The sequence below is a fragment of the Eptesicus fuscus genome, chromosome 19 (genome assembly GCF_027574615.1).
Source record: "Eptesicus fuscus isolate TK198812 chromosome 19, DD_ASM_mEF_20220401, whole genome shotgun sequence".
NCBI lineage: Eukaryota > Metazoa > Chordata > Mammalia > Chiroptera > Vespertilionidae > Eptesicus > Eptesicus fuscus.
In genome coordinates, this window is record NC_072491.1 from 11,960,689 (window position 1) to 11,976,710 (window position 16,022).

Consider the following 16,022-nt stretch of genomic DNA (forward strand, 5'->3'; position numbering starts at 1 on the left):
ACATATGTGGGTGCCATTGTATGCCACTCTTTGTAAGAACACAAACATAGAGTCTTTTTTTGGTTAATTGCAAAATAGATTTTCTGAGAGATTTGAGTAGTAATATGTGTAATATAATTCAAACACATTTATTCTACTACTTGGTGCTGCCTGTTAAATATGAAGACAAATCAGTGTTTAATTTAACCTGTTCATGTAATAAGTTTAACAAATTTTATTACTTATATTTGAGAGTGGCTTCATTACTTGAAAAACTGCCTTTTTCCATATTAGCTGTGCATTTTTGCTCATTTTCCTTATATTAGAGGAAGGTTGTTTCAGTTAGGATCAGATTTTAGTAAGTAATAAAATTGAAGTGTTTTTTGTTGGAAAATATAACTAATGGGTTGCTAAATGAAGTTGTTTTATTTTTTTAACAAGTTGAGCAATTAGTATTTATAATATAGTTTATCTATTTATTTCTTTATTTAAACAATTGTTCAAGTATGTTTCATATTTTCAAATTGAAATATAAGCAGATGGTTATAATCTTTCTTTGTACATGATATCCACACAAGAACTCTTTGTGCTGTTGGCGGTACTGTTACACAGTTTCTTACTACATATGTAAATATATTACCTCAACCTTTAATCAGCCTACCAGTGCCACTGATGACCCAATGCTTAAGTTGTAACACTATGCCGCTGACCCAGACTCTGGGGGCTTATTTTATTTTATTTTCTGATGCATTGCTGTAGGCAATTTTAAGGGTGTGGAACCAAGCCATTTTCTCCCTTGGACTCATTTCCACTTTTATTTCCTATGGGAATATCAGCCTTCCTTTAAAATATTAAGATTTTAAAATTGTTCACCTATTCTTTGATTACTAAGTGGAGGAGTAATGCTATGTACCTATTTTAACTCAACTGAATTAAAAAATTAGTATGGCTTAATCATTGGTGTTACACAGTTCTCAAAATGAAAATTTTCTAATTCATAAAATGCCTTTCTGGTAGACACTTTATTCTTATATGTGTGTGTTTCATGGTTTAGTTTTATTTTATTCTCATTTGCTGAGAATGCTCGGTCTGATTTTTGTCCCAGGAGGGTGTAATTGAGAACTGACATGTCATATGAAGTTGAAAACAAATTTTATGAGTTGTAAAAACTATTGCTTCATTTTTCCTTGGTAACTAATACGTTATTTGTAAGGAAGTATCTTAAAAGTTCAAAGTGAATTGGCCTCTAAATTGCCTAGCATCTTTCAATTTTAGCATTAATAACTGTCTCTTGAAAACAAAATTGTTTATTCACTAAGAAGAATGAAGTTATTTTTAGACTATGAGAATATTTCAGGCTTGTATGTGCTGATCATTTTAACTCAACCTTACAGAAAAAAAAAACCCATGTAAAAACCATGTACTTTTAAAGTTTTTAAAAAAATTACTTACATTTTAGCTCATTTTAATTTTTATCAAGAAATTTATACAACATCTTATTTAAACCAAGTGCATTATGAAACACTGGGTTTATTAATACGAGGCAGGCACAGATGGAAAGGAAACAGACATATAATCACGTAATTATAGTATAGTAGGTACTGCTAGATGTTCCAAGGCAGCCCCCCCTCCCCCCACAGAAAAACCATTTGATTGTATTTTAAAAGCTTCATAGAAGAGGTAACATTTGCATTAAGACTTAAGTCAGGCTAGTGTGACTCCGTGGTTAAGCATTGACCCAGGAACCAAAAGGTCGCCAGTTCTATTCGTGGTCAGGGCACATGCCTGGGTTGCAGGCTCGATCTCCAAAATGGGGCATGCAGGAGGCAGCCAGTAGATGATGTTTCTCTCTCATCAGTGTTTCTATCTCTCTATCCCTCTCCCTTTTTCTCTGAAAATCAATAAAAACGTATATAAAAAAGACGTAAATGTAAACAAAGTAAGAATTTACTAAGTGCCATGTGGTTAGAAGTTTGGGGGAGTATGTGTGTCTATGTTTGTGTGTGCAAATGTTAGTGGGGAATGAGGATGGTAATAGCTATTTCATCACATGATTAATATGAAATGAATGCTCCATGCCTGTTAAAAATGGCCATTTTAATTTGTAGGCATAAGGAATGATTTTTGAAATGGAAACAGTGCTGGTTGGATTTTCCCGGAAGCCGGCACTGAGATGGAGTTAGGGTTGCAAACAGCTTACTGGGACATAACACCTGTAAAAAGAAAACAGTGGGAGAAGGTTTGGTTAAGAGCAGTCATCATATTGTGAACCTGACTTGACAAAGTCCCTGCCAACCCAACAAAGACCTTTGGAACTAAGGTTGTGTGAGGAGTCTGCATTGGGTGAAAATGATGGTCTCTCTACACTGTTACGCAGGTGTTGGCTGTGGGCTTCCCTGAGAGGAGTATGACTTTGGGAAGCTGAGGCAAACTCTAAAGAAGCTAACGGCTGGAGGCTGTCAGCTAATCATATTTCTTGCAGCTGGGCAGTGTGTCCTTTGTTGAAGGGTAATGTAAGGAGTGGGGCACGTTAGGTGTTTGCCACAAGAAGTCAGGGTGGGGTAGACCTTGGAATGATACTTATTATTCATTCCACTCATTTACTAATATTTAATAAATATCACTGGACGCTTATTATGTGTTAGGAATAGTGCTGGGCATAGATAATGTAGCAAAGCAGATACGACCCTGTTCTCATGTAGGGCAAAGATCTGGAAGGAGAATATTCCAAGCCAAAGAACCATTGGGTATAAAGCCCCTGTTACGGGCACTGGCTTGGCAAAAAAGAAAGAAAGAAGGCCACTTTGGCTGCAGAGTTCTGAAAAAGAGAGGGAGAGGGGGGGGAAAGAGGGTGAGAGAGGAGGAAGGGAAATGAGGTCAGAGAGTTTGGCTACAGCCACCAGAGCCTTGCAAGGCACAATAAGGACTTTGGATTTTATTCTAATTGAAATGGGAGGTCATTGGAGGGTTTTAACCAGAGGAGTGACACAATTTGACTTATGGTTGGAAAGTTTACTCCTGCTTACCAGTTTCCACATTTAGTAGTAATAATGCAAATATGTCTTGACTTCTAACTTAATGTAGTAACTTGGAGAATTCTTTTACATTGCTGGCAGTGTTATAACATCTGCAAAGATACACACCAATTCCATTATCAATTTAATTTTTAGTCTTTTCCCATATTTCTATAGTAACTCATTAATTAGAATTTTGTTTTAAAGTAACTACTCATTATACAATTAGCCATATTAATTTTAATTTTCAGTTGATGGTACAGAACTTGTGTGTGTGAGTGTGTGTGTGTGTTTTACTATTTTTAGCTCTGAGAAAAAGTAAACTTCTTTGTAGGAATTTTATTTAGGCATTTGAAACTCTTCGTGAGCCTGGGTTGTGAGTCTTTAAAGTTTAACTAGTCCCTCACTAGATCCATACCACTCTCTAGTGTAGTGCAGGACAAAATTTAAAGATCCCAGGTTTCTTGCATATAGCAGAGACCTGCACATTGCTGATTGCCAGAGCTGCTATTATTTTTCTTGGGATCAGAAGTTTGCCATCCTCCCATAGGAATCTTTATTTGAATATTGATTTGCCTAGTTGAGAATGATTTTAGTTATTTGTGACAATAATTTAAGGCTGGTATTATTAATTGAAAATTAAGTTCCTATCCTGAAAAGTATCTTCTCATTGCTAAAGTTTGAACCTTGGTTCCACCTTTTATTAGCCATGTGACTTAACCAAGTTTTTAAGACTCAAATTTCCTTCTTTGCAGAATGGGGAAGACCAGTAGTACTTGTTTTATAGGCTTGTAACAAGAAGGAAGTGAAATTATATAAAACTAGTGCCCCGGTGCATGGATTCGTGCACATTGAAAGGAAATTAATTAGAAGGTGGCCAGCTGGGCGGGACTGGGCGAGTCGGGCCGGACACGCCCTGGAGCCAAACTCCTGTGGTCCTTTCCCGGCCAGCTGCACCTGGGGTGACACTGCGGCTCGAAGGGCATCTGTGGAGTGAGCGGGGTCCTTCTGGCAGGTGGGGATTGGGCCGAAACCAGTTCTCTGACATCCCCTGAGGGGTTCTGGATTGCGAGAGGACGGTTATCGGGTGACGCACCCTGGAAACGGGCTCCCCTCTCTCTGGTTCTGGGGTGCGTCACCAGAGAACTGCTGCTGCCAAGTCACCACAGCTTGGCAGCTCTTGCATTGAGCATCTGCTCCCTGGTGGTCAGTGCATGTCATATCTACTGGTCAGTTGGACAGTCGGATGGTCGCTTAGACTTTTATATATATATATATAGGTTTAGATATCTGGCACCCCATGACTGTTTTCACTGATACTGTAAATGCGACATTACTTAATTAGGAATGGATGGTAGTACGGATTCAGTTTGGATATTCATCTAAAATCTGCAATTTGGCTTTAGCTCTGGTTTTAGCCTTTAAAAGATTGAATAGCATAATAGCAACGTTAATGTCATTTCTGGAATCCTTGAATTTGTGTGTAAAAATATGTACCATCATCTACACTAATAAAAGAGAAAGATGCAAATTGACCATACCTCTGAGACGCCTACCAGCCAATCAGGAGTGAGTATGCAAATTAACCCAACAAAGATGGGTTAATTTGCATACGCAGGTGCAAAGCGAAGAGACTGAAGACGACTGAAGACTGAAGAGGCTTGGCTTCTCCGCTGCGGCCAGAGCGGAGAAGCCTTTGAGGCTTGGCTTCTCCGCTGTAGCTGGAGCAAAGGCCTGGTTCCCAGGTGCCGGAGGAAAACTGGTGCCGGCAGCGAGGGGAAGGAAGGCCTATTGCACGAATCTTCGTGCAACGGTCCTCTAGTACGTATATCATAGCCTAACAGCATCAGTTTAATAAATGAGGCATGTCACTGGATTTATCACTAAGCTCTCAATATTCACTTTTAATTACAGGTAAGCATTCTCCATGTAACTGAGAATGAGCATTTCCTTATAGGTTTTATGTATTCAAATTCTGTCAGAGAGTTGGAGTATAAATGTTTATTATTAAAAGAGCAAAGTATTACATGTGCCAATGGTTGTAAAAGCTGTTAATTTTATGTACAATAGTAAATATTTCAAAGATTCAATGACTTGGTAAAGAGGTTGATAGTTAACATAAATATAAACAGAAGGTTTTCATGTTTTTTTGGTGTTAAAAACATGCTTAAACATTTCAATTAAATATGAAAGACAGTAGAGATAGAATTATATCTTGATTCTTTGTAGAATCTATAGAATTGTTTAATATACTAGCATCAAGAAAACTTGAAATACAGGCAGTCCTTGGGTTATATCGGAGATCCATTCCTATAGCGCCATGTAACTTAATTTTCACCGAAAGTCGGAACCCACCTACATAAGCACCTACGTCACTCGCATGGAGCACATACACAGCAGTAATGAAGTGAAACAGTAAAAAATAATTAAAAGAAAGATAACAATTCCTGACCTTTACTTGTGGTAAATAAATGATAAAAACATAAAGCACATATGTACATATGTCAAAATCACAACTTTTTTTTTTTTATAAATAAATGGGAGATGGTGATGTAACCACAAAATGACATACGTCAAGTCCGACGTAACCCGAGGACTGCCTGTATTGTATTTATTTTCTAGTTATTTAAATTGATTTTAGCAATAAGTCTCTCATGATAAGATTCTATTTGGGAATTTTTTACATTTATGGGTTGAATTAAAGGCAGAATTCAGAATATTTAAGAAAAGATTACTCAAAGTTATGTTTAATAATAGCTAAGAAAATACTGATTAAGATATAAAGATGGCAATATATAAAATATGCAAAGGAGAAAATATTAGAGAAAAATGAGATATCTAGAACACATCTTTTCACTACATCAAAATTACAGACTTTTACAAGAATGTTTTACAGCTATTCTTATGGAGGTGTTTAATTATTATTTATAGAAGAGGAAAAGCTTAATAACTTGGTGAAAACATCAGCAATGTTAGCCAAAACATCTCTTTTCCTCATCTAGTTCAGTTGGTATTGCACACGTGCAGACTACCTACTACAGAACTAACCTAGCAGTTGACAGCAGGTGAGAAATGGTGTACTCTACTGTCAGATTAAAAGTCAGCTCCTAAGATCCTTCATAAAAACTTATAATGATAATTACTTTTAGTTAGAATTTATATTTACTCTTACATTGCAGAAATTTATTCTACTATAATGATATTTGGCTCCTGCTGTGTGATAGGCTGAATTTTAATAATATAGGAAAGTAGTAAAATCTTTATCTTGTTTTCCTTCTACATGGCTGACATATTTGTCAATTTATCTAAAGTATACAAATGTTGGGTAATTTTAGAAGAAAGGTTTTTTTAACATCAAAATCTTGCATTCTCATTCCAAAATTTTTCATAGGCTAATTCCTATTTTAATTAATAATTCAGTAGGTTGGATATTAATATAGAACTGGATTTTTTACAAGTTTCAGCATGTACAGTCAGAGCCATTGTCAAATATTTTTTCTTAACTAAGTAATGCATTGCATTAAATTCACATTAAAAAAAACCTGTAGTACCTTCTAACATAATTTGTATACAAAATGCTACCATGAAAACATTTTCTATGCATTATGTCATTTTCCCCTTAGGTCAATGCATACATATATTTACTCTCAGTTCTTTTGTGAGATAGAGTTGTTGAAACTACTTAACTGTGAAATAGGAGTGATACATTAATAAAACAATATTTTGCTCTTTTGTTTTTGTTTCAGTAGAACACTATGGTAACTACTTACAGATTCCATTACCAATAGATGAAACAGAATAGTGTTGACTGTATGTGGGGGATGGAATCTTCAGGTTTAAAAGCAGTTGTGTAGTATCCAAATAAATAATGCTGGACAGCCTTATAGATTCTTCATATTAATATTGACATTTATTGTCCAGTTTATCTTATTTCGCTTCATAGTAAGATGAAAAAAAATTGAAGTAATTTTAAACACTAAGAAATTAACTGGGTATTGAAGAGTAAATAGAATTATATACAAAACACGTAATATGCCTTAATACGGCATTTTGCTGTTCTCTAATGATTCATTTAGTCTAGTGAAGGGTAACAATATGTTTTACATATATATGCCCTATGGAAAACTTGTTAAATTTTTACAAAACCTCGTTTTCTTTCAAAAAATTCAACTCAGGTAGAGGAAGATATTTCTTAGCTAAATAACATGAAAACATATCTCAAACTTTCATCTGTGTAATAATCTCAATAAAACATCATCTGCATACTGCATCATGCGTTCATTGTTTCGAGCAAAATCTCTTTCCATTTCCATTTTCCCTTCCTTGGTCCACCACCACCTCTCCCCTATCCCGCTTTCTCTCTGGCTATCACCACACTGTTGTTTGTGCCTATGTGCTATATAGATATGTATATGCTTAATCCCTTCACCTTCTTTCACCCAGTCCACCAGTCCCCCTCTCCTCTGACAGCTGTCAGTCTGTTTCATGTATCCATGTCTCTTTTTCTGTTTGTTCGTTAGTTAATTTTGTTCGTTAGATTCCATATATAGTGAGATCATATGGTATTTGTCTTTCTATGACTGGTTTATTTTACTTAGCGTAATAATCTCCAGGTTCATCCATGCTGTTGCAAAAAGTAAGATTCTCCCTCCCCTCCCCCCGCCCCCGCGACAACCAAGTAGTATTGCATTGTGTAAATGTACCACATCTTTTTTATCCACTCATCTACTGATGGGAACTTGGGTTGTTTCCAGATCTTGGATATTATAAGTAATGCTTTAGTGAACATAGGGATCCATATATTGTTTCGAATTATTGTTTTGATTTTCTTTGAATAAGTTCTCAAAAGTGGAATTGGTGGCTCAAAGGCAATTCCATTTTTAATTTTTTGTGGGAAGTTAATTTCTTCCCACAGTGATTGCACCAATCTTTCATTCCCTTCAACAGTGCACAGGGTTCCCTTTTCTCCACATCCTCGCCAACACTTGCTTGTTGGTTTATTAAGATAAGTGTGGGGTGATATCTCATTGTGGTTTTAATTTGCATTGGATGATTAGTGAGTGAGCACTTCTTGATATGTGTATTGCTCATCTGTATGTCCTCTTTGGAGACTTGTCTATTTAGGTCCTTTGCCCATTTTTTAATTGAACGTCTTCCTGATGTTGAGTTGTATAAGTTCTTTATATGTTTTGGATGTTAACTCCTTATCAGATGTGTCATTGGCAAATATGTTCTCCCATTCAGTGGGTTCCCTTTTCATTTTGTTGATGATTTCTTTTGTTGTGCAGAAGGTTTTTAGTTTGATGTAGTCCCATTTTTTAATTTTTTCCTTTGTTTCCCTTGTTCAAAGAGATATATCAGCAAACATATTGCTATGTGAGATATCTGAGATTTTATTGCCTATGTTTTCTTCTACGATTTTTATTTTTTCACAGGTTACATTTAACTCTTTTGTCCATTTTGAATTTATTCTTGTGTATGGTGTAAGTTGGTGGTCTAGTTTCATGTACCTGTTCAATTTTCCCAACACCATTAGTGAATAGACTGTCTTTATTGTATGCTCTTGCCTCCGTTGTCCAATATTGATTGACCATAAATACGTGGGTTGATTTCTGGGTGCTCTGTTCTGTTACATTGATCTATATGCCTGATCTTATTCCAGTATCAGGCTGTTTTGATTACAGTGGCCTTGTAGTATAGTTTGATGTCAGTTATTGTGATAACTCCAGCATTGTTCTTGTTTTTATTTTTATCACCATAGGTTAGTTTTGCCTATTATTGAGGTTCATATAAATGGAATCATATATACTCTTTTGTATTTGGTTTCCCTCTCTCAGCAATGTTTATGTGTTTCATTGGTGGTGTTGTATGAATATACCATACATCTCTGTTATGTAGTATTATACTATGCTATTAATATTAGTAATCTATTAAAATAGGTAGGGTAAATAGATAAATTCTAAGTAAAAAGGAAGTTATAGACCAATATCTACAGGACCACACTACCTTTTTATTTATGAGAAAGATGTATTTATTCATTTTATATGAATGCATTTGTGTATATTATTTATGATGAGTAGATAGGTAGGTAGGTAGGTCAGGAAGGTAGGTAGGTAGGCTAATTGTTTTGTGTGGAAAAGTTTTATACATATAAAAGAAGTACCAATTGTTACTTTTTGGGAAAGTGTAGGGCATAGATGAGATAGAGACTGGAGTATGTTATAAACGTAAGAAGAACCATATAATTATGGGGTGTTTTGCCTTTTATATGTAATTTTTAGAATTTTTTAAATGGGGAGAGACTCAAACATCCCTCTCTTAAATAAATAAAAACTTTAAATATTTTATTTTTTCCACTGTTCCTTCATATTTTATTGTATCTCCTGAAAATACTTTCTTATTGTATGGGGAAACAAATCATTTAAGTTAGCTCTTAGCATTATAAGAATTGATCTTAACTTCCCATAAACAAGAGTATTGTGCCCATTATTGTTTTTCCTGTGTGTCGTTTATGCATGTGTGTAGATAGAGGGCTATGTCTGACTTCCAGTTCTTTCCTTTAAGAAGCCTCTTAAAAGTCCTAGTAATTATTTACTAGTATAGTACTTTTAAGCAAATGAGATATTATTTACTTAGATAAAAGACAAACTTTAATATTTAGCAGTGAATATTTTAAGCTTTTAAAGATTTATCATTTTTGGTGACTAAAGCAAACTTCAGTGTTTATATTTGGACTAGAGGTCCGGTGCATGAATATTCATGCACTGGAGGGCGGGTCCCTCAGCCTGGCCTGCCCCCTTTCACAGTCCGGGAGCCCTCAGGGGCGGGAGGTGACCCGGTGATCAAGGGAAGGCGGTGCCCCCATCACACCTCTGCTGCTGCCACTGCTGGCAGCACAAGCCTTGGCTGGCCCTGGGGGGCTGGGTAGCTGCCTTCTGAGGCTTGCCTGCACCTTGGACCGGCCCTGGGTGGCTGGGCAGCTGCCATCCGAGGCTTGCTGGTGTGACAGTCAATTAGCATATTCCCTCCTTATTGGCTGTGGCTGTCACCATCTTTGTGAGGGTGTGATGGTCAATTAGCATATTCTCTCTTTATTAGATAGGATGTTTAACAATATAAGCAGAATTAGAATTAATTTTGGGTATAGATTTAACTTTTAAGGAATCAGTGAAATCAACTTGAAAAAAATGAAATGTCCATCTTACCTTGCTACACCTTTTAGTTCTATAGTTTATGATCAAAACCATGCATATTAATAACATTAATAAATAACAAGATAATTACAAAAACAAAGTATTAAATCATTAACAGATTGCTAGTAAAAATTAAAATAAAGTTGAAAAAAATGATATTATTACTATACTGAGGTAACCATCCAAAGATGGCCATGAACCATGCTTTCCAACATTTATATTCTTTTATAATCCCATCCCCTCGAATTTAGGCCAGTCCTGTGATGACTCACTTTTGACTAAGAGATTGTGGTGAAGGTGCTACTGCATGACTTCTGAGGCTAGGTTATAAGAAGTTTTACAGCTTCTGCTTAAGTCACTTAGAATATTTGCTCTGGGTGAAGCCTCCCACCATGTAAGAAATCCAGTGTCTCTGAGCCCCTCATGTTGTGAGGAAGCCCAACCTCGCCACATAGATGAAGGAAGGAAGGAAACATGGAAACACACACACACACACACACACACACACACACACCCAAATCCATGTGACCCCCAAGTGTTCCAGTCATCTAGGCTGAGGCATCTGACATGTGAGTGATGAAAACCATCTTGGATCTTTAGCTCAGTCAAGACTTCAGATGACTCCAGCCCCAATCACCATCTGAATGCAGCTGCATGAGAGAGACCCGGGCAAGAACCACCAGATGAGTTTAGAAAATCCACAGAGCTGTAAGAGATAAAAATAGATTGTTGTTTTAAACCACTAAGTTTTGGAGTAGTTCCACAGCAATAAATAATTGGAATAGATTCTGTTAACTAAAATTTGTTTGAAATGTTTTTTATTATGGCCATTAAGGGCCAAGATATTTTACTCATCCACTTTCCTCAGTGACAGTATTTTGGGACAAAAGATACTGATGTAAATTTTTTAGCTAGAATTGCCGAAAAAGAGTAATTCTGAGGTTCAAAACCAAAACTCAGCCAGATCCAACCTGGAGCATTTAAGGGTACTAGGAAGCTTTAAAGAGCTATGAATCACACCTACGGAACCCATCAGTAATATGGGATCCAGGTTGAATTCCAAGTATTTTCTATTTACAGTTATATAAAAGAATAAAGCAAGACATGAGACTTTAAAGGAATCTAATGATCTTTTTTCTAATTTAAATCGTATTTTTGTGGGCTCAATTCAAGTCAATACTTCATAAAATTAGGCTTTATGCAGAAGGATGGGATTTGTATCAGGCTAACATAATTTTTAAGTACCTTCATACCTTCCAGGACAAGAAAATGTGAATCCACTGATGTCAGAGACGCTAGTGCTTCTTGATTACTAACTCTTTGACCTCAAGTTCACTGAAGATTAGTATATTAGGCATAATGCATTCAAGCTCATTTTCTAAGTTATCTTTCATGTTTTGTCAACTGCCAGCTGGACTTGGAGCATTTTGGGGGAAATGTGGTTAAAATAGTCATAATTATCAACTGCCTGAAGTGCTTACCTGTTATTTTAAAGAATATTAATAAGGTCACATTTAATGTGTTTGGGATCTTTCATATGATTGCAAAATGATCACATCTTACATTTTCATTTATTTCCCTAACCATGTATACATTAATGTACTTTCATATCATATTTGAGAACAAAACTATTGTTTATAGTCTAATATTAATATAGCATGTAACTTTTGTTAGTTAAATGTTATGATACCTTATATTGGACACACAAATACTTGCTTTAGCTAATTTATCTTAAATGCATATGAATTAAACAGTAGCATTATAAGTATAATAAAATATAATGTAGAACTAGTAAATGTTTAAGGTATACTAGTTATGATTTGTAAATATTATAGCCGAGGCATCCTTGAAATAACTTCCAAAAACCAAAGATGAATTTGAAAACCTTTTCACATTTTGCACTTAATAAACTAATTTATAGATTATTGCTTATATTTAAAATTAAAAACAAATTCCAGTTTTCCCCAAACCATTCTAACTAAACCTTAATAACCTTAATAAGTAAGCACTGCTTTAAAAATGACACAATCCACCAGTCATTTGGTAAGACTAGCATAATCATAAATTTCCCATCCATGCTTTTTCCAAAAATACTAACCCATATTGTTCTCCCTGGACCTGTTGTAGGGATGACTAATCCAACTGCTGAGGTCTCCCTTTATGTGTTTGATGGAACACTTGGCTTGCTGGACTACAGCTGTGTGTTTATGTGCAGTGCACACCTGCAGGGCCTGACAAATAGCTGTAGTATGCAGAGGATACAAAATTACCCTGGCAGTGCTGCAAATAAGGAAGTTTCTGTTTTGAAGTCCATATGTGTGTGTGCCTGAGATGCCAGCTGGTGTATTTATGTTGCATGCACAGATGTAAAACTGCCAACTGATTTTATACCAAATAAAGTCTAATCTTTTTATATGTACTTTGGGTCAAAGTTATGAAGTGGTACATAAGAATGTTCTCACGACTTAGGTCTTTAAAATAAAAGGTGCTATTAAAACATGAACTCATGATACAACTAGGAAAGAGGATAGTGACAAGGATGGTATTTTATAACTATCTTTTTGTGGAAGAACGTTATTATTACTGTATCATTCAGTATATAAATAAAGGCTTGATTTATTACAATCATTAATGATATATATCCTCTTCTGTGGCTAGAGTGTCAGGTCTGTGTTTAATCCAATTTATGAATACTGAAATGTGAAAGCCAAATTTATATGGTTACTTAATTGAAGGATTTGGCTTTTCTATTTTTTTCAGTATACGTAATTTTAACAAGTTGAAATGATAGTGCATTTTGGGTGGCATTTTGACTAATGCACTTCAATTTGTTCTGAAAGAAATAACAGTATTTACAACGATAGTATTTTCCAAAACTGGAAATTTAAACACCAACTTAAAAATAGTTGAAAAGCCCCTTTATTCCAAAGGACCTTTGAAAGAGGCAGTTTTTTTGTTTTGTTTTATGTCCCCTCTAACCAAATGAAGAAACCATTTTACTTAATGTATCCACCTTAAACAAGAATAATGATTTGATAATTGGAAAATTGATCTTCAAATTAATACTTGCAAGTTAGACTTCTCATATATGTTACTTAACTGCAGACTTATTTTAGAATTCTTCTTTTTGATAATGTTTGATATAGTAGTCATTTTTTCAAGAATTGTCATAGCTTTTGAATTTTAAAAAATTAATTTCTAGTATTAATAGGTGCATGTTTTAGTTTAACTGTTTTCAAAAGTATTGACTCTTTTACTATGTTTTAAATACGTGTACATATTAAGAATTTTTAGACAATGCATAAGGAGAAGTCATTATCTGAGTGGTTATGTTTGTTTTAGCTTTACCTATGATTTTTTAATGATCTGTACTAGTTTATAAATATTTGAAAATGGAGAGAAGGAGTTCAAAGGCTTATCCAAAATGATAGTGATTTTAATTAGGAAAATTGAATGATGCTATAAATTAGTGCTTTTTAATTTTGCATTTGAAACATGAAAATGTGTGCTTCTCATGTGTACATCTAAATGTATTAATTGATTCTTCTTCTGGCATTGATGTAAGTTATACGTTTGTTCTGACTTTGTATTTGTAGCATTGCCTTATCACAGTTTGTTATTTGACTATATTTGTGCTAATTATTAATTTTCATTGTTATTGATAACATTGAACTTGTAAATATTATAAATAATGTCTTTATTTTTATAAGTAGCATCTTTCTTTTTCTTTAATAGTAGGCATTATTTCCTCATAAAACGATGTTTATTTGCTATTATTTCTGGCATAATTTTACTTGAAATTTTATTATCATCTGATTTCAACAAATGTGGGAAAGCCTTGAACTTTTAGCACTGTTCCTAGCCTTAAAAGTATGAATTTGGTTGGGTCAGCCTTCTCAATTCATGAAGACAGCCTGGTTTGGAATAGATTTTATATGAGTTAGAAAGGTGGAAAAGAATCCACATCTCTTAATGACTAACTTGAGGGGTAGAATGCTTCTGGCAAATGTGTGAGTAAGCACACATCAGAAGTACATCAGAGACCAGAAAATTCCCAAAAAAGTCAGAGCACAAAGGCAGCATAGCAGAATTGAATGAGCTCTTCATCACAGACTCACAGTTGTGTGACATTAGGCTAGTTTCCTGGAGCTTTAGTTTAGTTTTTCCACCAAAGAAGGGGAATCGTAATTTTAGTTTAATAAAGTTGATTTGGGTTTTAATAAGATAATAGACATAAAACTTTCTAAGTTTAAAATGTGGACCATGTAGTAGGTATTCAATAAATGTTGACTAGTATTTTTTTTATAGCAGTAGTAGTAGCTGTTTGAAATAAATTAATGACATAGGAAATAGGTATTATACAAGTTATTACAAAAGAGTAGAATCAGGAATTGTTGCCTTTTTTAAAAAAAAATCAAAGAATATTTTAAGGAAAAGTGCAAACCTCAAATTTTTACAGCTACAAGACAGAACCTTTTATTACTCATTTGAGAGATTATGTTCCATACATTACTTGGTTATTTAGTGCCAGGGCCAACTTCTTTTTAGTAGGGTATCACTTCAAACACTGCTGCCGCCACTGCAGGTTGCAAGCACATGATTGAAGGCTTCTAGTTCTCAGCTCATGCCCAGATGTCTTTCAATAACGATAGCCAGTAATTTCTTCAAATTGCTCACTTTATCAGCAGCACATGTCATCAATCCTGAAGTGGTTGCTCAAGTCAAACTGCAGAATCTTTAGCTTACAGACGCAGCTGCAAACAGGTGAACAGGCAGAAAGTAATTTGTGCAGCTTGGTGGCTGTCAGACGAAAGACAGACAATCTGTGTTTAAAACAGATTGCAGGCCCTGTATGGGCCAGACAAAAGGGATTTCTCCAACTGCAAATAATTCCAAGGTTAACATATTTTCCTTTCTGCCATTAGGTGATTTGTTAAAATTGGAAACAATGAACATTATAAATCTACACAGAAACTGGAGACAAGATGAAAGAGAAAATCAGATCACTAAATAGGTTTACATTTGTCTTTCCAAAGAAGTACAACTGGCATTCATAAAAGCGATTTTCTCACAAATTAAGCCAAGTTATAAAATAATTCTTTGAAACTTACAAGATTATAAATGTTTCAAGTTGCATTAAGAATTACTGATATTAAAAAACAATGAAGCCTGAACAATTATAGTCTTTATAATACTTTCTTTTTGGAGTTAATTTGTGAATATTATAATTTGCTTTTTTCAAATATTATTTAGTATTTCCCTTGAAGTTTTATTAATGTACATTTTAAAAGTAATGTATGCCAGGTACATCACACTTTTTTGCACATAAGGATCTGTCATGGTTATAGCACAAAAATTCTTATGGAGAAAAGAATTTTTGATGACTTACACATTTAAAAAAGTTATCCTCACATTTTATTTTCCTGGGAGTTACTGGAACCTGACTGAAAGACATCTTAGTCTATGTATAGTATAGTCACATTTTAGAAGATTGCTCCTCAGTGCATTAAGAATGTTCATCATGCCCTGGCTACCATACCGTACCATACCATACCATACCATACCATACCATACCATACCATACCATACCATACCATACCATACCATACCATATCATACCATACCATGGCTCAGTTGGTTGGAGTCTTGTCCTGTACATGTAGCTTGTGGGTTTGATTCCTGGTCAGGGCGAGAACAGGAAGTAATTGATCGATGTTTCTCTCATACCAATATTTCTCTGTTTCTTGCTCTCTTGCTTGCTCTCTCAAGTCAATAAACATATCCTCCGATGAGGATTTAAACAAAAAATTTTTTATTGGTTTCAGAGAGGAAGGGA

At 34.9% G+C, this 16,022-nt stretch overlaps 1 protein-coding gene across 2 annotated transcripts in view; it reads left to right on the top strand.

Moving 5' to 3' along the window:
• VPS13B (vacuolar protein sorting 13 homolog B) overlaps positions 1–16,022 on the top strand; it is a 593,664-nt gene that overhangs the window by 110,672 nt on the left and 466,970 nt on the right. Inside the window, exon 18 of one of the 2 annotated variants that reach the window (XM_054708717.1) lies at positions 12,314–13,285. The exons of the other annotated variant lie outside the window; for it this stretch is intronic. Within the exon in view, the coding sequence (XP_054564692.1) occupies positions 12,314–12,516 (203 nt within the window). The 3' untranslated portion in view covers positions 12,517–13,285. Of the gene's footprint in view, positions 1–12,313; positions 13,286–16,022 lie in introns of those variants that run through there. 2 annotated transcript variants of the gene reach the window in all.